This window comes from Orcinus orca, chromosome 19 (assembly GCF_937001465.1).
Source record: "Orcinus orca chromosome 19, mOrcOrc1.1, whole genome shotgun sequence".
In the NCBI taxonomy this organism is placed as follows: domain Eukaryota; kingdom Metazoa; phylum Chordata; class Mammalia; order Artiodactyla; family Delphinidae; genus Orcinus; species Orcinus orca.
Window position 1 is genome coordinate 52,905,196 of NC_064577.1, and position 21,788 is coordinate 52,926,983.

Here is a 21,788-nt window from a genome sequence, read left to right on the forward strand (position 1 = left end):
CTTCTCCCTGGCCCTCCCTGAAACCAGAGGTGGGCACAGGTGGCAGCCAACGCGGGAGGGACCCCACCAAGACCATTTCCCCTGGGTCCTCATCTCTACAGGGTCGGCAGGGCTGTCTTGATTCACGCTGCAGTGCTTTCCCATCCCCTGTGACGCTGCACAAAAATGAGGTTTTCCCTCAGTTAAATGGTGCCTCTGTCCAGTGGCTAGGGAAATGTCTTCTTTTTAAATTTCGAGGTGGGCGTGGGTATTATCCTTTTCTGTAATCATACCTAAGGCCTCAAAAGCTGGACAGGCCAGGCTTCTCTGAGGGGTCACAACCTCGGGCAGCCCTACCCTCTTCAAAGAGTCAAGGTCAGGGGTGGATGCATGTAACAGGAAATGGCCTTCCTCCTGCCATTTCAATGTCAACAGTCCCCCAAGAGGCCAGTTCCCTTCCAGCTCAACCTACGACACTGCCTCCATGGGCCCCGAGTGGTTCCTACCCATGGTGTCCACGATGAGGTCAAGCTGTCCATTATACACGGTCACGTTGACCCCGGCTTCCAGCAGCTCGTCCACAATGCTGATGACGGGTTTCATGAAGTCCCCCTTCATGTTCAGGAAGACGCTGGCAGCCTGGCCTGTACAAGGGGAAGGAGAAAGAGGTAGCAGCTTGGAACCTGCCAGAACAAGAGGCACCTTTCAGCCCAGAGCGCCCAGCACCCAAAAGTGACCACCGTGCAGCACCTAACAAAGACCGAATACACAGCTGCTTCACCAACAGGGACCAGCTGGCCCAGAAATCTGTGCCCTGAGCTGGCCGTGTAGAAGGGGAGCCCAAACAGCACACGTGTCTGTTTATCCAGGTGCTTGTGATGACAGCAGATACCATCTGTCATGAGGGATGGAAACCCAGAGAAAGCTAACACCCAAGGAAACAGGGAGGTTTAGAAAATACCCTTTGAGGGACTTCCCTGGTGGCGCAGTGGTTAAGAATCCACCTGCCAACACAGGGGACACAGGTTCGATCCCTGGTTCGGGAAGATCACACACGCCGCGGATCAACTAAGCCCGTGCGCCACAATTACTGAGCCCACATGCCGCAACGACTGAAGCCCGCGTGCCTAGAGCCCGTGCTCCACAACAAGAGAAGTCACCACAATGAGAAGCCCACGCACCGCAACAAAGATTAGCCTCCACTCTCCACAACTAGAGAAAGCCTGCGCGCAGCAACGAAGACCCAATGCAGCCAAAAAAATAAATAAAATTTTTTAAAAAAAGAAAATACCCATTGCGCTGGTCCTCTCAGGGGACAAACTGATTTGGGGCCAGCATTAGTTTTCCTCCTTTGCTGAGTCACCCCAGAGACAAGGTTTTTTTGTTTTGCTTTGTTTTTGCTTTTTCAGGGCCAAGTTTTAAGCTCTGAACCAGTAGGGCTACCTTAGTAATCAACAAATCAGTCCTAAACCAATTCAGAGCTGGCCCTTGGTAAAGTCACGTGGATGACTAGCCCCAGGCAAGAGAGGAGGCGGTCCGCACAGCCTTCTTGCTGGGTCCCTGACCATCACTGTCATCGTATGTACTGAACGACGGCAGCAGCTATCATTGACTTTTAGTTGCCAGTCACTGTGCTGAGTAAGCACTCTGCAAGCAACAACCCATTGCCTCCTTCCTTCACCAACCCTGCGAGGTTAGGTTCTTTAGCCTGTGCAATGGCTAGAGAACATAAGGCTCAGAGAGGCTGAGCAACACGCCCCGGGCGAAACAGCCAGTGGCAAGCTGGGACCGGAACGCAGGCCTGGCTGACTCCGAAGTATGTAGGCCTTAACTGCAAACTGGACTTGGGACACTGAGGGTACCCGGAAAGGACAGTCCGTCCTTTCCAGACCCATACACAGGCACACCCGAGCCAGGGAGAGTTTGCTCTTATCAGTTTTCATCTGCAAAAGTGTAGTTGGCTTGCCCGTCTAGCCACACTGGGCAGCGAGGGAGCGTCCCTATAACGAGAGTAGCTGGGGCTGGACAACACTGTCATGAAGGTAAGATGAGGGGGTTGAGCTGAAAAGATGTGCTCTTGTGAGCTTGACCTTCACCTGGCCTCCTGGGGGTGCTCACATCTCCTCCTTCTCAGCATCCAACCTCCCATGGGTGTCTGTACCCCTTTAAGCTCTGACACCGCATTCTTTTGTTTGAGCTAACTTTTCCCTCATTACTAGAAAACTCTAAGGGAGGAGGGGGAAATGAAGACACTAGGTCTAGGACAAGTCCTCTGTTGACTACGTGTTGGGAGGATGGCCGTGTCCCCTGAAGAAGCCAGGGCCAGAGCCAAGTCCCAGCCTCTCCGCCGCTGTCAACGTTCTGCCCTAACAGAGGCATAGCTTTGGGGTCTCTTAGACATGAACAAAACCCTCCTCAGCTTGAGTGTTTCCCCTCCAGGAGTCTGGGGGTCCCACTTACTCACAGCTTCCCTGTAAGACTGAGCAGGAACTTACTGGGGTCCCTGAGGACCCCTGTATTTCCCCACTATGACCTTCAGACGAGAAGGCAATAGATGGCAGACCACACCCACATCAGGACGCCTGCAGAGGCCAGCCCGAGAGCTTCTTAAACCCTGTCCGAAAGGACCTTTGTCTGGAAGTTTCACCCACAACCAACTGTGGCCTTGGGCATGGCTTTCTTTTTTTTTTTTTTTTTTTGCAGTACGCGGGCCTCTCCCTGTTGTGGCCTCTCCCGTTGCGGAGCACAGCCTCCAGACGCGCAGGCTCAGCGGCCATGGCTCATGGGCCCAGCCGCTCCGCAGCATGTGGGATCTTCCCGGACCGGGGCACAAACCCGCGTCCCCCGCATCGGCAGGCGGACTCTCAACCACTGCGCCACCAGGGAAGCCCTGGGCATGGCTTTTTTAATCTCAATTTTTTATTATGGAAAACCTCACACTAATACAAAAGTAAAGAGGGTGTGATGATTCCCATGTACTCACTCCTGGCTTCCACTTATAAAAAGTCGCTTCATGTCTCTCCCCAGCCACTTCCCTTACCAACCCCCCATTTTGAACCAATTCTGGCATGTTATTTACTGTCTTTCTATGTTTGCTCATCTATCAATGTCAATACTATTCTACCTGCAACACACTATCGCCACCACCAAAGCCCATTCAACAGATTAAGGCCTTTGAATTTCCACCTTTTTCACCCCCCCAGCTCTACAAAAGACGTTTTAATTAGATCACACAAGTTACCTCCCCAGGAGCAATCTTCAGGAATAATTTTGAGTTTCTTTCTGATGGGACCATTCATGAGCTGACTTAAGGCATCCTGCTGTAAGTGTCTCACGTGGCGCTGGAAAAGGTGAACTAAAACAAACTGGTACACGGTGAGTCAAAGGACTGGAAATAAGACCAAGAGAACCTCTTTTCTAAGCGGCCGGGGATGCTGTGTGTAAGAGGGAGACCTGCACCTGGAAGAAGAAAAGTGTCCCCCTGATTCCCCCGAGAGGGCGGGGGGTGGGGGGAGTCAGGAACATGTTCAAAGTGGAGATGCTTCATTGGTTTTGATTACTGCATTTTATGTACTCTGAGGCCACTGAGATTACCCAGCACGGCCAAAGGCAATCAGCTGAGTGGAATCTAGGGGCCTCCTGCAGCTTCTACACGGCGGGAGGATACCAGGCATTCAGCACCCGCAGGGAAGACAACTCGATCCAGCCTTTAGGAGAACCGACATCGTCATTCAATGTGCAGAAGCTGGTTTCCAAACTTCAAAACACTGTCTAAGTGCAAGAAGCCGGATGCAAAAGACTACCTAGCGCATGACTCCATCTATGTGAGATGTCCTGCAATGGCAAATGTAGAGCCACTGAAAGCAGATTGGTGGTTGCCTGGGGCTGGGAGTGGGAACGGAAATTGATGGCAGACAGACACGTGGGCTCTTTCTGGGGTGATGGAAATGTGCTAAAACTCGACTGTGGAGATGAGTGCACAACTCTGTAAATAAACTAAAAACCACGGAATTACACACTTAAAATGGGTGAATTTTATGGTACGGAAATTATATGTCAATAAAGCTTTTTAAAAAATTGGTTTCCTCTCACACGGAGGCTTAGACAGGGTCTAGCAACGTCAAGGTCCACTCACCTATGTGGCTCTGGGTGAATTCTAGACTCGATTTCATGGTAGACGTGGGAGACGTCTTAGTTAAGATGTTATAGAAGTTCACCCCGTCTGTGTTCTGAGATACAGAAGAAATATATTTGGCTGTTTGTTTTATTTATTCATTATCAAAGTTGCAAAACAGAACGGCACCTGGCTCTCCACCTTATCCGAGGACAGCTTTAACTCTGTACATTTGCTCGGACCAGAAAGAAACGTAGCCCTTAAGGCTCAGAGACCAGCAGTGTCAGCCCAGTCTCCTGGCAAAGTGAGCAGCTCATTCCAGTGGAGCTCCGATGCCGCAGGAGGAAACCAAGGTCCTGTGTGTTAATTACCAGGGAAAACCGAGCTACAGAGTGTCCTACATACTCAAGTCCTCAGCCTATGCATTCTTCCCTCCTGGCTCACTGGGGCCAAAGCACTGCTCGGCAAGGATCCAAACACTTGCCTCTGTGGGACATATTCCTTTTTATAGAAGCCATACCTTCAGTCAAGAGGCAGGCAAGTCTTGCAGGCTGGGTGGCTTTCTGACCCTGTCTTTGCTCAGACTCGCCAGATTTATCGTTTAGTTTGACATCATTTCTCGACTTGTGGGCAGTCTCAGGATAGATCCCAATCCTAACAACACCAACCAAGGTCCCTTCACCCAAGGGGAAAAGCCAAGCAGGCTGGCCCCGAGCGCGTCCCCTCTTACCTGTTCAATGACCATTTCTGCTTTCCCCCACAGCTCGGTGGCCTCTTTGTAGAGTCTCTTATTTATGGCATCCAGGACTTGTTCTGCAACCCGAGACACCTCTGCCAGACCTTGGTCGTCGAGAAGAGACTGGAACGCAAAGCAAGAACCAAAAGGCCCACTTTGTGAGAGACACAAATCTGGCATGGCTCCAGTTAGGGACGGGTAACAGAAAGAGCGGCAGGAAGGAGAAAGGGGACCGTCCATATTGATGACGGAAATATAGGAAAACGGTAACTGAGTCTAAGTGATGGGTATATGGGTGTTCCCCATGATCTTTCAACTTTTCTGCGTATTTGAAAATGTCTGTAATAAAAAGCTGGGGGGGGGATTTTAAAATGTGCATTTCTTATAGCTGGAGAAATGGGATAACTGTGCTGCTATTTCTTTAAATTTGTCCCCAAGGCCAGCTGTTGCTTAGGGTCTTTGATTTGATACAGATTATTTGATAAGTCCCTAAGGGGCAATGTCAACCACACAGGCAAACCCAGCTAGCTTTGTCCTTCCTTCGGACAGAGCCAGAAGAGGTCAGCTGGGCTGTTAACCACAGAAGGTGCAGACTTGGGGACTCATCTACTTACCATGCTGTACAAGTAAGGTCCCCAGGAGAGCACTGAATCTAAAGGAAACCACATAAGAAAATAAGTTTGTTGTGGCTCTGTCCTCCCCACAAAATACCTAACTAGTTTTCCTTCCAAAGCAGAAAGAGACAGAAGAAATGCAGTGGCTTTGGGTCTGAAGGCTCCTTAACTCACCAGGGCCCATGCAGGCCTGATGTCTCAGTGGCTGGGAGGTGGGGCGAGGCTGTGGGGGTCTTTCTGGTGACTGGACTAAATGCTACACTAATTTGGCCTGATACTGGCACAGCCAGTGAGTCGCCAGGGATGGTACCACAGCCAAGCAGTGCGTGTGCAGTGGAGGCCCTCATTTGCAGACTTCTAGACTTCGTGACAGCCTAAAATATTTCCCCACCTTCAGAGTTCTGCTCTGCATCCTGCCTGCTCCTCCAATCTGGGGACGCCAGCTTCCGTCAAGGAGCTAATTAAGGAAGAAGACTAATGACCTCACAAGTGTCTGTGCTGTAACTGCCAATCAATTCATTTCAATCCCGAAAATGTATTGAGAGTTTACTATAGGCCTAAAGCCAGTAAGGAGCTTTATAAGATATAAACACGAGTAAGACAATACCTGACTTCAAAGAGAATAGTTGGGCTTGGTTTGGACAAGTTCACAACTACCATAACACTAAGTACGGCTAGTGCCATTGAGAGATGTGCCAAAAAAGTAGCAAGGCCCACAACTTTTTTTTTTGGCTTATGTGATTTTCTTCTTCTGTAATTAAAAAAAAAACTGAAGTATAGTTGATTTGCATCAACGACCACAACTTACAGAGCACATTTGAACACGTCACTCCTTTGCTTAAAAGCCTTCAATGGTTCCCCCTAAGCCCAAGTATCTCAAAGTCTGTTTCAAATAACCCCAGTTCTACAGAATGTTAACCAAAGTATTGGAAGGAAAAATGACTTGGTGATGAAATACCTTTGGGGTTATGCAAAAGACAACATATTTTTATTTTTTACTGCAGGACTTCTCAGAGCCTTTAATGTACCTGTGAACCGTGAGGAAGTGGGACCAGTATTTGGCACTTCTGAAACTTATTTGGCCATGGAGCCCTTTGCATAGCACTTCATTGGACTGGTATTCTTCAGAGCACACCCTGAGAAATGCAGGCACACCAGGTCCTACAGGACCCAGTTGTCATTCACCTCTCCAGCTAAACCATCAAACCTGTGCCTCAGTTTCTGTTTCTGTTGCTTTTTATTTATTTTTTTTTGCGGTACGCGGGCCTCTCACTGTTGTGGCCTCTCCCATTGCGGAGCACAGGCTCCGGACGCGCAGGCTCAGCAGCCATGGCTCACGGGCCCAGCCGCTCCGCAGCATGTGGGATCTTCCCGGACCGGGGCACGAACCCATGTCCCCTGCATCGGCAGGCGGACTCTCAACCACTGCGCCACCAGGGAAGCCCCTCAGTTTCTTTTTCTTTTCTTTTTTTTTTTTGTGGTACGCAGGCCTCTCCCGTTGCGGAGCACAGGCTCCGGACGTGCAGGCTCAGTGGCCATGGCTCACGGGCCCAGCCGCTCCGCAGCATGTGGGATCTTCCCGGACCGGGGCACGAACCCGTGTCCCCTGCATCGGCTGGCGGACTCAACCACTGCGCCACCAGGGAAGCCCCCCTCAGTTTCTTATAAAGAATCATCTGCAGTTCTCCAATGCACCCCATTCCCTGCTTGATCTAGACCAGGGACTGACAAACTTTTTCTGAAAGAAAGACATAAATAATAAATATTTCTGGCTTTGCAGGCCAGCTGATCTCTGTTACAACTACTCAACTCTGTTTCGGCAGCCTCCAAACAGTCAGAGGATATGTAAATAAATAGGTGTGACTGTGTCCCAGTAAAAACTTTATTTACTAAAGCAGAGTGGCAGGACAGAATTGACTTGGAGGCCGTAGTTGCTGAACTCTGATGAGGACCTCTGATGTCCAGTAGAACTTTCTGCAATGATGGAAATGTTCTATATCTTTTTCTTTTTCTTCCACACCGCAAGGCTTGTGGGATCGTAGTTCCACGACCAGGGACTGAACCCGTGCCCCCTGCAGTGGAAGCACAGAGTCCTAACCCACTGGACCGCCAGGGAACTCTCAAAATGTTCTGTATCTGTGTGGTCCAAAACAATAGTCAACAGCCACACGTGGCTATTGGGCACTTTGAAATTGTGGGTAGTACAAATGAAAGGTGGAAAATTTTATGTATTTTAATTAATGTAAATAGTCACATGTGGCTACAGCTACCATACTGAACTGTGCAGATCTTCTTGAAGAAATGAAGCATGTCTGCATCTTTCCTAGCACCCAACAAAACAACTACTCCCTAGCAAGCAATTAATAATTGCTTGTGAAAATTAATAGTACTTCTTCAAAAAAGAGAGTACTTCTGGGGTGGAAGAGTGATATGTAAGGTGGATCTGGAAGAAGGGATCAAGGTGGACCTGGAAGGAGGGATTAAGAGCTGGGCAGGAAGATTCAAAAGGGGAGGTGGGTCACAACAATGTGAATTCGTAATGGTTAAGTGCATGGATTCCACTGCCTGCTTCCTTCATGTGCATCCTGGCTTTAGCTGTGTGACTTTAGGAAGATTGCTTAACCTCTCTGAGTCTCCATTTCATCACCTCCAAAACTAGGATAATAATACCATCCATCCCATGGAGCTGTTGCAAGCATTAAGTGAAGTTAACACATTAAAAGTGTTTAGTGTTATTAACACAGCTGTGATGAGACCCTTGAAGGAAGTGTGAGGCCAGGACCGTCAATCTGAGTGAGACACCTGTCAGGAAACCTGCTGACTCCCTCACGCCTCAGGTCAAGGCTTCTGCAACATCTTGGCATCCTAGGAAGTACATCCAGGAAGGAAACACAAAGAGCAGCCCTTTTCACAATGCGGACTGAGCTTTCAGTTCTGTCCTTTAACCCCTGCCCTGGAGATGCCAAGAACGAGGGCAAGAAATAACCATTCCAAGCAGCTTCAGAATGTCTTGAATCCATCAGGGACATGGCTCTGTAAGAAGCCAAATCTCTATCTTTTAAGGGAAAAATATTACCTTTTTTTTTTTTTTTTTTTTTTTTTTGCGGTACGCGGGCCCCTCACTGCCGCGGCCTCCCCCATCGCGGAGCACAGGCTCCGGACGCGCAGGCCCAGTGGCCATGGCCCACGGGCCCAGCCGCTCCGCGGCATGCGGGATCCTCCCGGACCGGGGCACGAACCCGCGTCCCCTGCATCGGCAGGCGGACCCCCAACCACTGCGCCACCAGGGAAGCCCCTACCTTTTATAAATTATTATTTTTAAAAACCTGAGGCATCATCACAAACCATAGACATACATTTAGAAGAGTTCTGATTAACACATCCACTCATGTAACAACCACCCAACGAGAGCCTAAAAAGTTCCTTCGTGTCCCTTTCCAGCTTATTCCCCTCCCTATTTCAGAGGCAACTTCTCTTCTGAAATCTAACTCTACCGTTTGGTTTTGCCTGTGAAAAGTCACCTTTTGTTAGGTTAGGGCAGTAGTCCCTAACTGGGGTGATTTTGTCCCCTGGGGACATTTGGCAATATGTCTGGAGATATTGTTGGTTGCCAAGCTGGGGTGGAAATACTGGCATCTAACGGGTAGAGATGCTGCTAACATCCTTCACGGCACAGGACACGTCCCCCACAACAAAGAATCACATGACACTCAAAACATCAACATTGCTGAGATTTAGAAATCCTCACTAGAGTTAACCCTACCACAGTGACTATTTCAGATGCCTGAAGCCACACCCTGGGTGTATACATTCCAAACAACTTTTATCTATACTCCCAACAAGGATGCTCAGGTTATGAAACTTCGAACCTCTGAGTTACAGGACCAGATGGTAGCCCTGCCTCACCATCAAAATGAGCAACATGTGGGAATTTCACCCCAAATGCTCATGTTAGCATAAGGATGGAGGACAGGACGAGACGACAAACAGACTTGGGTTTGTATCCTGCCCAGGCAACTCATTCTGTGTGTCAGAGGGCAAATTCCATCATCTTTCTACGTCTCTAGAATGTCTTCAACTGTAAAATTTGATTCTTTTGTTGTGAAAATCAAATAAGAGACCTCGCTTCAGCCTGTAGCAGTCCATGGTAGGTGCACTGTCAGTTGAGTTCTCACTCCTGAATTTCTTGGAATACTCCTGGAGCAAACATTTTCTTTGTTGACTTTTTCAAGGACCCAGAGAATTCCATTGCCTTGTTCTTTGATCTAGATACCACAGCCCAAAGTCCCGAAGGGTAGGGAAAGGGACTTTTAAAATGTCTGAAAATTCCCTACTTACCGATGGGGGAGATCCAGGAATCGCCCAAAGCAACCCCGGCAAAGTTGCACTGGATGGTCCCTTGCTGAGTGGCCTGAAAGAGAAGCCAAGAAATGTCCTTGTCAAGAAGACCCAGGGGCCTCCATCCCTTCCTCAACATGAGGGAGCCAGGCCTTTAGACACTGCCTTTCCTGAGCAGAGACAGCTCCTGCCCACCCAGGATACCCTGGCTATCCAAAGACAACAGATGCCCACTAGAGGGCAAGGGTAACTCTTTCCTGCTGCCATTTGCAAAACGAGTAGGAACTGTTTGAGTTTTCCCAAGGGTGTTGGCAGGATGTGCGGGGGACCTGGTGTAGCTCCTATCTCTTCCTTAGAAGGGATGCTGGCACTCTTTCCTCTGGAGGTCTCTGATTTCTCACAAGGTGCTCTGGGGGCTCTCTGGGTACAATCGCCACTGTCTCCAGTGGTCACTGGAGAGCTGGGAGGCCTCCTCAGAAGGTCCTTGAGGGTGGGATGGATGCCTTAGGACTGGGAACTCATGCCCCCTGCTGCTTTTATCCATTTAAAAGGAATTCATCTGCCCAGTAGCAGAACATTGGAAACAACTGAAATATTTATCAATACGGTGGGCTAAATTAATTATGGTTATTTCCATGCTGCATGATGCAGCTTACAAAAAGGAATGAGGGGCTTCCCTGGTGGCGCAGTGGTTGAGAGTCTGCCTGCCGATGCAGGGGACATGGGTTTGTGCCCCGGTCCGGGAAGATCCCACATGCCACGGAGCGGCTGGGCCGCAAAAAACAAACGAACAAACAAAAGGAATGAGAAGGCTTTTTATGGTCGAATATAAAAAGATCTCCAGGGTATATTGTTAAAGTAAAAAAGAGACATGTAGAAGAGTGTACAGTATATACAATCATTTGTATAAAAATGGGGGAAAAGAATATACATGAACTAGCTTATATAGGCATGAAATACTCTGAAAAGGTACAGAAAAAACTAATAGAGGTTGCCTTGGGCAGGGGACAGAGGCAAGATGGACATTTTTTTTTTTTTTTGCGGTACGCGGGCCTCTCACTGTTGTGGCCTCTCCCGTTGCGGAGCACAGGCTCCGCGGCCATGGCTCACGGGCCCAGCCACTCCACGGCATGTGGGATCCTCCCGGACCGGGGCACGAACCCGTGTCCCCTGCATCGGCAGGCGGACTCTCAACCACTGCGCCACCAGGGAAGCCCGAGACGGAGAATTTTTATATCACACCTTTTACATATTTTGAATTTTGAAATATGTGAATGCACAAGCTATTCAGAGATCTAAAATAAGAAAACAATGAATAGCCTGACTTTGAACACTGGTAATAAAAGAGAAAAAATTATGCCATTATTTGGCTTTTCCAAAAGGAACTTATTTCAAGTTACTTAAATAGTACCAGCTGATGAGGAAAAGTTCCACTTTATAGGAGAATACCAGCTAACAAATGTGAACAAAATGAAGGGAGGAGAAAACCATCATTTGGAAACTCCTAATGAAATAACTGACTTGCCTAAGAATTAAAAATTGATGTTAAAACCGTTATTCAGCGAAAGATGGATGAAGAACTGGACATCCATGTCAGGTGAAAATAACACCACTCAGATCACTTTCTGTCCAGGCAGAGGGTGTAGGAGTTCACTGGAGGGATCAGACTATATCTGGTTATTATGTGCCCTCTGATTCAAAGCAAAATGAAGTGAACAGCATTCCCTACGTCAGAGGCTGGCAATTTTTTCTATAAGGGGCAGATATTAAATATTCTAGGCTTTGTAGAACAAAAGTCTACTACGTTGCAGTTACTCAACTCTGCCACTGTACTGCGAAAGCAGCCACAAGCAATATGTAAACAAGTGAGAGTTCTAATAAAACTTTATTTGTGGAGGAGCTTCAAGATGGCCTAAGAGTAAGACGTGGAGATCACCTTCCTCCCCACAAATACATCAGAAATACATCTACATGTGGAACAACTCCTACAGAACACCTACTGAATGCTGGCAGAAGACCTCAGACCTCCCAAAAGGCAAGAAACTCCCCACGTACCTGGGTAGGGCAAAAGAAAAAAGAGACAAAACAACAAGGACGTGACCTGCACCAGTGGGAGGGAGCTGTGAAGGAGGAAAGGTTTCCAGACACTAGAAGCCCCTTCGCAGGCGGAGACTGCGGGTGGCGGAGGGGGAAAGCTTCGGAGCCACGGATGAGAGCGCAGCAACAGGGGTGCGGAGGGCAAAGCGGAGAGATTCCCGCACAGAGGATCAGTGCCGACCAGCACTCACCAGCCCGAGAGGCTTGTCTGCTCACCCGCCAGGGCGGGCGGGGGCTGGAAGCTGAGGCTCGGGCTTCGGAGGTCAGATCCCAGGGAGAGGACTAGGGTTGGCGGTGTGAACACAGCCTGAAGGGGGCTAGTGCACCACGGCTAGCCGGGAAGGAGTCCAGGAAAAGTCTGCAGCTGCCGAAGAGACAGGAGACTTTTTCTTGCCTCCGTTTCCTGGTGCGCGAGGAGAGGGGATTAAGAGCGCTGCTTAAAGGAGCTCCAGAGACGGGCGTGAGCCGCGGCTAAAAGCGTGGACCCCAGAGACGAGCATGAGATGCTAAGGCTGCTGCTGCCGCCACCAAGAAGCCTGTGTGCGAGCACAGGTCACTCTCCACACCTCCCCTCCTGGGAGCCTGTGCAGCCCGCTACTGCCAAGGTCCCGTGATCCAGGGACAACTTCCCCGGGAGAACGCACGGCGCGCCTCAGGCTGGTGCAACGTCATGCTGGCCTCTGCCGCTGCAGGCTTGCCCCACATCCGTACCCCTCCCTCCTCCCGGCCTGAGTGAGCCAGAGCCCCCCCACCGAATCACCTGCTCCTTTAACCTCATCATGTCTGAGTGGGAACAGATGCCCTCAGGCGACCTACACAAAGAGGCGGGGCCAAATCCAAAGCTGAGCCCCAGGAACTGTACAAACAGAGAAGGGAAAGGGAAATCTCTCCCAGCAGACTCAGGAGCAGCGGATTAAAGCTCCACAATCAACTTGATGTACCCTGCATCTGTGGAATACATGAATAGACAACGAATCATCCCAAATTGAGGAGGTAGGCTTTGGGAACAACGATATATATATATATTTTTTTTTTCCCCTTTTTCTCTTTTTGTGAGTACGTGTATGCTTCTGTGTGTGATTTTGTCTGTATAGCTTGGCTCTTACAATTTGTCCTAGGGTTCTGTCTGTCCATTTTTTTTCATAGTATAGTTTTTAGCACTTGTTATCATTGTTGGATTTGGTTTTTGGTTTGGTTGCTCTCTTATTTCTTTCTCTCTTTTTAATTAATTTAAAAAATTTTTAATAATTATTTTTAATTTTAAAGACTTTATTTTATTTTACTTTATTTTATTTTATCTTCTTCTTTCTTTCTTTCTTTTCTCCCTTTTATTCTGAGCCGTGTGGATGACAGGATCTTTGTGCTCCAGCCAGGCGTCAGGACTGTGCCTCTCAGGTGGGAGAGCCAAGTTCAGAACACTGAATCACAAGAGACCTCCCAGCACCACGTAATATCAAATGGCGAAAATCTCCCAGAGATCTCCATCTCAACACCAAGACCCAACTCCACTCAACAACCACCAAACTACAGTGCTGGACACCCTATGCCAAACAACTAGCAAGACAGGAACACAACCCCATACATTATCAGAGAGGCTGCCTAAAATCATAATAAGGCCACAGACACCACAAAACACAACACCAGACGTGGACCTGCCCAACAGAAAAACAAGATCCAGCCTCATCCACCAGAACACAGGCACTAGGTTCCCTCCACCAGGAAGCCTACACAACCCACTGAACCAACCTTAACCACTGGGGACAGACACCAAAAACAACGGGAACTACGAACCTGCAGCCTGCGAAAAGGAGACCCCAAACACAATAAGATAAGCAAAATGAGAAGACAGAAAAACACACAGCAGATGAAGGAGCAAGGTAAAAACCCACCAGACCTAACAAATGAAGAGGAAATAGGCAGTCTACCTGAAAAAGAATTCAGAATAATGATAGTAAAGATGATCCAAAATCTTGAAATAGAATAGAGAAAATGCAAGAAACAATTATCAAGGACCTAGAAGAACTAAAGACGAAACAAACAATGATGAACAACACAATAAGTGAAATTAAAAATTCTCTAGAAGGGGTCAGTAGCAAAATAACTGAGGCAGAAGAACGGATAAGTGACCTGGAAGATAAAATAATGGAAATAACTACCGCAGAGCAGAAAAAAGAATGAAAGAACTGAGGACAGTCTCAGAGACCTCTGGGACAACATTAAACGCACCAACATTCGAATTATAGGGGTCCCAGAAGAAGAAGAGAAATAGAAAGGGACTGAGAAAATATATAAAGAGATTACAGTTGAAAACTTCCCTAATTTGGGAAAGGAAATAGTTAATCAAGTCCAGGAAGCAGAGAGAGTCCCATACAGGATAAATACAAGGAGGAACATGCCAAGACACATACTAATTAAACTATCAAAAATTAAATACAGGGTTTCCCTGGTGGTGCAGTGGTTGGGAGTCCGCCTGCCAATGCAGGGGACACGGATTTGTGCCCCAGTCTGGGAAGATCCCACATGCCGCGGAGCAGCTGGGTCCGTGAGCCATGGCCGCTGAGCCTGCGCGTCCGGAGCCTGTGCTCCGCAACGGGAGAGGCCACAACAGTGAGAGGCCACAGCAGTGAGAGGCCCGCGTACCGCAAAAAGAAAAGAAAAGAAAAAAAAATTAAATACAAAGAAAAAATATTAAAAGCAGCAAGGGAAAAACAACAAATAACACACAAGGGAATCCCCATAAAGTTAACAGCTGATCTTTCACCAGAAACTCTACAAGCCAGAAGTGGGTGGCAGGACATATTAAACTGATGAAGGAGAAAAATCTACAACCAAGATTACTCGAACCAGCAAAGATCACATTCAGATTTGACAGAGAAATTAAAAACTTTACAGATAAGCAAAAGCTAAGAGAATTCAGCACCACCAAACCAACTTTACAACAAATGCTAAAGGAACTTCTCTAGGCAGGAAACACAAGAGAAGGAAAAGACCTACAATAACAAACCCAAAACAATTAGGAAAATGCTCATAGGAACATACATATAGATAATTACCTTAAATGTAAATGGATTAAATGCTCCAACCAAAAGACATAGACTGGCTGAATGGATACAAAACAAGACCCGTATATATGCTGTCTACAAGAGACCCACTTCAGACCTAGGGACACATACAGACTGAAAGTGAGGGGATGGAAAAAGATATTCCATGCAAATGGAAATCAAAAGAAAGCTGGAGTAGCAATTCTCTTATCAGACAAAATAGACTTTAAAAAAAGACTATTACAAGAGAAAAAGAAGGACATTACATAATGATCAAGGGATCAATCCAAGAAGAAGATATAACAATTGTAAATATTTATGCACCCAACATAGGAGCACCTCAATACGTAAGGCAAATACTAACAGCCATAAAAGGGGAAATCGACAGTAACACAATCATAGTAGGGGACTTCAACACCCCATTTTCACCAATGGACAGATCATCCAAAATGAAAATAAATAAGGAAACACACGCTTTAAATGATACGTTAAACAAGATGGACTTAATTGATATTTATAGGACATTCCATCATAAACAACAGAATACACATTTTTCTCAAGTGCTCATGAAACATTCTCCAGGATAGATCATATCTTGGGTCACAAATCAAGCCTTGGTATTTAAGAAAACTGAAATCGTATTATGTATCTTTCTGACCACAACACTATGAGACTAGATATCAATTACAGGAAAAAATCTGTAAAAAATACAAACACATGGAAGCTAAACGTGATACAAACTTAATAAACTTAATACAAAACTTAATAAACTTAATACAAACTTAATAAACTTAATACAAAAATACAAACACATGGAAGCTATACTTAATAACCAAAAGATCACTGAAGAAATGAAAGAGCAAATCAAAAAATACCTAGAAACAAATGACAATGAAAACATGATGACCCAAAACCTATGGGATGCAGCAAAAGCAGTTCTAAGAGGGAAGTTTATAGAAATACAATCCTACCTTAAGAAACAAGAAACATCTCAAATAAACAACCTAAACTTACACCGAAAGCAATTAGAGAAAGAAGAACAAAAGAACCCCAAAGTTAGCAGAAGGCAAGAAATCATAAAGATCAGATCAGGAATAAATGAAAAAGAAATGAAGGAAACGATAGCAAAGACCAATAAAACTAAAAGCTGGTTCTTTGAGAAGATAAACAAAATTGATAAACCATTAGCCAGACTCATCAAGAAAAAAAGGGAGAAGACTCAAATCAATAGAATTAGAAATGAAAAAGGAGAAGTAAAAACTGACACTGCAGAAATACAAAGGATCATGAGAGATTACTACAAGCAACTCTGTGCCAATAAAATGGACAACCTGGAGAAATGGACAAATTCTCAGAAATGCACAACCTTCCGAGACTGAACCAGGAAGAAACAGAAAATATGAACAGACCAACCACAAGCACTGAAATTGAAACTGTGATTAAAAATCTTCGAACAAACAAAAGCCCAGGACCAGATGGCTTCACAGGCAAATTCTATCAAACACTTAGAGAAGAGCTAACACCTATCCTTCTCAAACTCTTCCAAAATATAGCAGAGGGAGGAACACTCCCAAACTCATTCTACAAGGCCACCATCACCCTGATACCAAAGCCAGACAAAGATGTCACAAAGACAGAAAACTACAGGCCAATATCACCAATGAACATAGATGCAAACATCCTCAACAAAATACTAGCAAACAGAGTCCAACAGCACATTAAAAGGATCATGCACCATGATCAAATGGGGTTTATTCCAGGAATGCAAAGATTTTTCAATATATGCAAATCAATCAATGTGATACACCAAATTAACAAACTGAAGGAGAAAAACCATATGATCCTCTCAATAGATGCAGAGAAAGCTTTTGACAAAATTCAACACCCATTTATCATAAAAACCCTCCAGAAAGTAGGCATAGAGTGAAATTTCCTCAACATAATAAAGGCCATCTATGACAAATCCACAGCCAACATCGTCCTCAATGGTAATAAACTGAAACCATTCCCACTAAGATCAGGAACAAGACAAGGTTGCCCACTCTCACCACTCTTATTCAACATAGTTTTGGAAGTTTTAGCCACAGCAATCAGAGAAGAAAAAGAAATAAAAGGTATCCAAATCAGAAAAGAAGTAAAGCTGTCACTGTTTGCAGATGACGTGATACATAGAGACGTGTACACAGAGAATCCTAAAGATGCTACCAGAAAACTACTAGAGGTAATCAATGAATCTGGTAAAGTAGCAGGATACAAAATTAATGCACAGAAATCTCTTGCATTCTTGTACACTAGTGATGAAAAATCTGAAAGTGAAATTAAGAAAAGACTCCCATTTACCATTGCAACAAAAAGAATAAAATATCTAGGAGTAAACCTACCTAAGAAGACAAAAGACCTGTATGCAGAAAATTATAAGACACTGATGAAAGAAATTAAAGATGATACAAATAGATGGAGAGATATACCATGTTCTTGGATTGGAAGCATCAACATTGTGAAAATGACTCTACTACCCAAAGCAATCTACAGATTCATTGCAATCCTTATCAAACTAACAATGGCATTTTTCACAGAACTAGATCCAAAAATTTCACAATTTGTATGGAAACACAAAAGACTCCGAATAGCCAAAGCAATCTTGAGAAAGAAAAACGGAGCTGGAGGAATCAGGCTCCCGGACTTCAGGCTATACTACAAAGCTACAGTAATCAAGACAGTATGGTACTGGCATAAAAACAGAAATATAGATCAATGGAACAGGACAGAAAGCCCAGAGATAAACCCACGCACATATGGTCACCTTATCTTTGATAAAGGAGGCAAGAATATACAGTGGAGAAAAGACAGCCTCTTCAATAAGTGGTGCTGGGAAAACTAGACAGCTACATGTAAACGAATGAAATTAGAACACTCCCTAACAACATACACAAAAATAAACTCAAAATGGATTAAAGACCTAAATGTAAGGCCAGACACTATCAAACTCTTAGAGGAAAACATAGGCAGAACACTGCATGACAGAAATCACAGCAAGATCCTTTTTGACCCACCTCCTAGAGAAATGGAATTATAACCAAAAATAAACAAAGGGGACCTAATGAAACTTAAAAGCTTTTGCACAGCAAAGGAAACCATAAACAAGACCAAAAGACAACCCTCAGAATGGGAGAAGATATTTGCAAATGAAGCAACTGACAAAGGATTAATCTCCAAAATTTACAAGAGGGTCATTCAGCTCAATATCAGAAAAACTAACAACCCAATCCAAAAATGGGTAGAAGACCTAAACAGACATTTTTCCAAAGAAGATATACAGATTGCCAAGAAACACATGAAAGAATGCTCAACATCATTAATCATTAGAGAAATGCAAATCAAAACTACAATGAGATATCATCTCAGACCGGTCAGAATGGCCATCATAAAAAAATGTACAAACAATAAATACTGGAGAGGGTGTGGAGAAAAGGGAACCCTCTTGCACTGTTGGTGGGAATTTAATTTGATACAGCCACTATGGAGAACAGTATGGAGGTTCCTTAAAAAACTAAAAATAGAACTACCATACGACCCAGCAATCCCACTGCTGGGCATATACCCTGAGAAAACCATAATTCAAAAAGAGTCATGTACCAAAATGTTCATTGCAGCTCTATTTACAATAGCCAGGACATGGAAGCAACCTAAGTGTCCATCAACAGATGAATGGATAAAGAAGTTGTGACACATATATACAATGGAATATTACTAAGCCATAAAAAGAAACAAAATTGAGTTATTTGTAGTGAGGTGGATGGACCTAGAGTCTGTCATACAGATTGAAGTAAGTCAGAAAGAGAAAAACAAATACCATATTCTAACACACATATATGGAACATTAAAAAAAAAAAGCTCTGAAGAACCTACGGGCAAGACGGGAATAAAGACACAGACCTAGTAGAGCATGGACTTGACGATATGGTGATGGAGAAGGGTAAGCTGGGACAAAGTGAGAGAGTGGCATGGACATATATACACTACCAAACGTAAAACAGACAGCTAGTGGGAAGCAGCCACAAAGCACAGGGAGATCAACTTGGTGCTTTGTGACCACCTAGAGGGGTGGGATAGGGAGGGTGGGAGGGAGGGAGATGCAAGAGGGAAGAGATATGGGGACATATGTATATGAATAACTGATTCACTTTGTTATAAAGCAGAAACTAACACACCATTGTAAAGCAGTTATACTCCACTAAAGATGTTAAAAAAAATAAAATAAAATATCATTACAAAAAAACCCAGCTTTATTTTTGGACCTTGAAATTTGATTTTCACACACTTTTCATGTGTCATGAAATATTATTCTTCTTTTAATCCACCCCACCCCACCACTGTCACTCGATAATGTAAAAACCATTCTTAGCTCATGAGTCGTATAAAAGCAGGTGGTGGACTGAATTTGACCTATAGGCCATCGTTTCCTGAAATCTGACCTATTATAATATATTCTCTTCAAAACTTTTACCTTGAATGCATCAGGCCTTTAACTATGACCTCCAGTTTTGTAGGAAACACCATGAAGAGAGGAATAAACTAAATTACACCATGAAGATGCTACCACACAATTCCAGAAAATGGGATATTCTGTTAGTCTGGTTTCTTTATCAAATGGGGGTCATAAAAAAGGAACTGTGTTAGTTGAAAACGGACTTTAGGGACATCCCAGCCACATGTAATTCACGGATCTGGACTGAGTCCTGGCTTAAACAAACTGACCACAAAGGACGTGTTGGGATTATTAAAGCCTGAATATTTGAGATGAAAGTTTACTGAAGTAGGAAAGGGAGGACTAGTGACGGAAGGAAGCAGGCTACAGACATTATGTATACTACTATCTCCTATTGGTTAAAAAATTTACTTATTTCTAAAAGCGCAGAAAAAGATTTAAAGGCTATACACTGAAGTGTTAACAATGGTGATCTCTTTTTAATTTTTTTAATTTGTGCTTGCTGTATTTTCTAATTTTATGTTATGTACCTATACTGCTTCTTATAAAAGGTTCATTTTTAAAGAGAATTAATAAATCTTAAAAAAAAAAGCTCATACTGTATAACACGAGGAATATAGCCAATATTTTACTATAGAGTATAATCTTTATAAATTGTGAATCACTATATTGTATATGTGTAACTTATATAATACTGTACATCAACTATACTTCAATTAAAAAAAGCTCATACTAGCTCACTGTAAAAAGTTTAATCACAGAAGGAGACAGGAGAAAATGTGAAAAAACTCCTACCTCTGCCCCACCTGCACCCTCACGCTCACTAACCAGTTAACATGGTATATATCCTTCTAACTCCTTTCTTTGTTTTCACAAGCATATATATATACATACATGTATACATATGCACAGATCTACCCATTCTTTCTGATGGCTTCAAAGTGTCCATCACGGAAGGATCCACGTATTTCATTTAAGTAATCCTCTACACACAGCCACTGATCTTGTTTTCCGTTTATGGACATTATAAGCAACGATGAACTTAACATCCTCTGACACACACACATGTATAAGTATTCCCACAGGACAGATTCCTGGAAGTGAAATTATTGGGTCAAAGGGCACATACATTTTAAAAGTTTATAGATACTGCCAAAGTGCCCTTTTACAATGATTTACCAGTTCTCATTCCCATCAAACGTGCACAAGAGCACTTATTTCCCTGACTGCTTACCAAAACTGGGGGTTACCAAATTTTTACTTTATTTTATTTATTTATTTTTTTGGCCATGCCATGTGGCATGCGGGATCTTAGTTCCCCGACCAGGAATCGAACCCGTGCCCCCTGCAGTGGAAGCGTGGAGTGCTAATCACTGGACCCCCAGAGACCTCCCACCAATTTTTAAAAATATTTGCAAATCTCACAGATTTGACTTACTACTAAAAGTTGAACATTGTTCACATGTCCATAGGCAGTTTGCATTTCTTCTATAAATTGTTTGCCCGTATTTTCTGGCCAATATCCTATTAGAATATTATCTTTTTTTTTTTTTTTTTGTGGTACGCGGGCCTCTCACTGTTGTGGCCTCTCCCGTTGCGGAGCACAGGCTCCGGACGCGCAGGCTCAGCGGCCATGGCTCACGGGCCTAGCCGCTCCGCGGCATGTGGGATCCTCCCGGACCGGGGCACGAACCCGCGTCCCCTGCATCGGCAGGCGGACTCTCAACCACGGCGCCACCAGGGAAGCCCCCTAGAATATTATCTTCTTTAATGAACTTACTGATGTGAATACTACTTCTACTATATATTTATTTGTGTGTATATATCTTTTAAAATTGTTTATGAAACTCTAATTAGTTTTAAATTTCTATGTGGTCTAAATACGTCAAACTTATTCTTTTTGCTTTTGGGTGTTTCATCTTATGAAGGAAAAGCAAGTTTTTTGTACCCAAGATTATAAAACTTTTCTCCTATATTTTCAGGTTCTCTTACAGTATTGATTTTTATGTTTAGATTTTTAATCTATCAAGAACTGATGTTTCGGGGCTTCCCTGTTGGCGCAGTGGTTAAGAATCTGCCTGCCAATGCAGGGGACACGGGTTCAAGCCCTGGTCTGGGAAGATCCCACATGCCGCGGAGCAACTAAGCCTGTGCACCACAACTACTGAGCCTGTGCTCTAGAGCCCGTGAGCCACAACTACTGAAGCCCTCACACCTAGAGCCTGTGCTCTGCAACAAGAGAAGCCACCGCAATGAGAAGCCCGCGCAATGCAACAAAGAGTAGCCCCCGCTCGCCACAACTAGAGAAAGCCCGTGGACAGCAACAAAGACCCAACGCAGCCAAAAATAAAATAAATAAAATAAATAATTAAAAAAGTAA

At 44.7% G+C, this 21,788-nt stretch overlaps 1 protein-coding gene across 5 annotated transcripts in view; it reads right to left on the reverse strand.

The window, feature by feature from the left end:
* Window positions 1–21,788, reverse strand: part of SCPEP1 (serine carboxypeptidase 1) — a 46,123-nt gene that overhangs the window by 14,091 nt on the left and 10,244 nt on the right. For 3 of the 5 annotated variants that reach the window (XR_004484291.2, XM_033431755.2, XM_033431753.2), the window contains exons 6-11: window positions 9,782–9,854; window positions 5,444–5,481; window positions 4,824–4,952; window positions 4,115–4,208; window positions 3,221–3,334; window positions 486–662 (exon numbers count right to left, since the gene is read on the reverse strand). Coding sequence is in view for 4 of the 5 variants with exons in the window: in XM_033431755.2 (XP_033287646.1) it covers window positions 486–662; window positions 3,221–3,334; window positions 4,115–4,208; window positions 4,824–4,952; window positions 5,444–5,481; window positions 9,782–9,854 (625 nt within the window). In the remaining variant the exon portion in view is untranslated. The remainder of the gene's footprint in view (window positions 1–485; window positions 663–3,220; window positions 3,335–4,114; window positions 4,209–4,823; window positions 4,953–5,443; window positions 5,482–9,781; window positions 9,855–21,788) is intronic. The other 2 variants (XM_004271789.4, XM_033431754.2) reach the window with 1 other exon arrangement.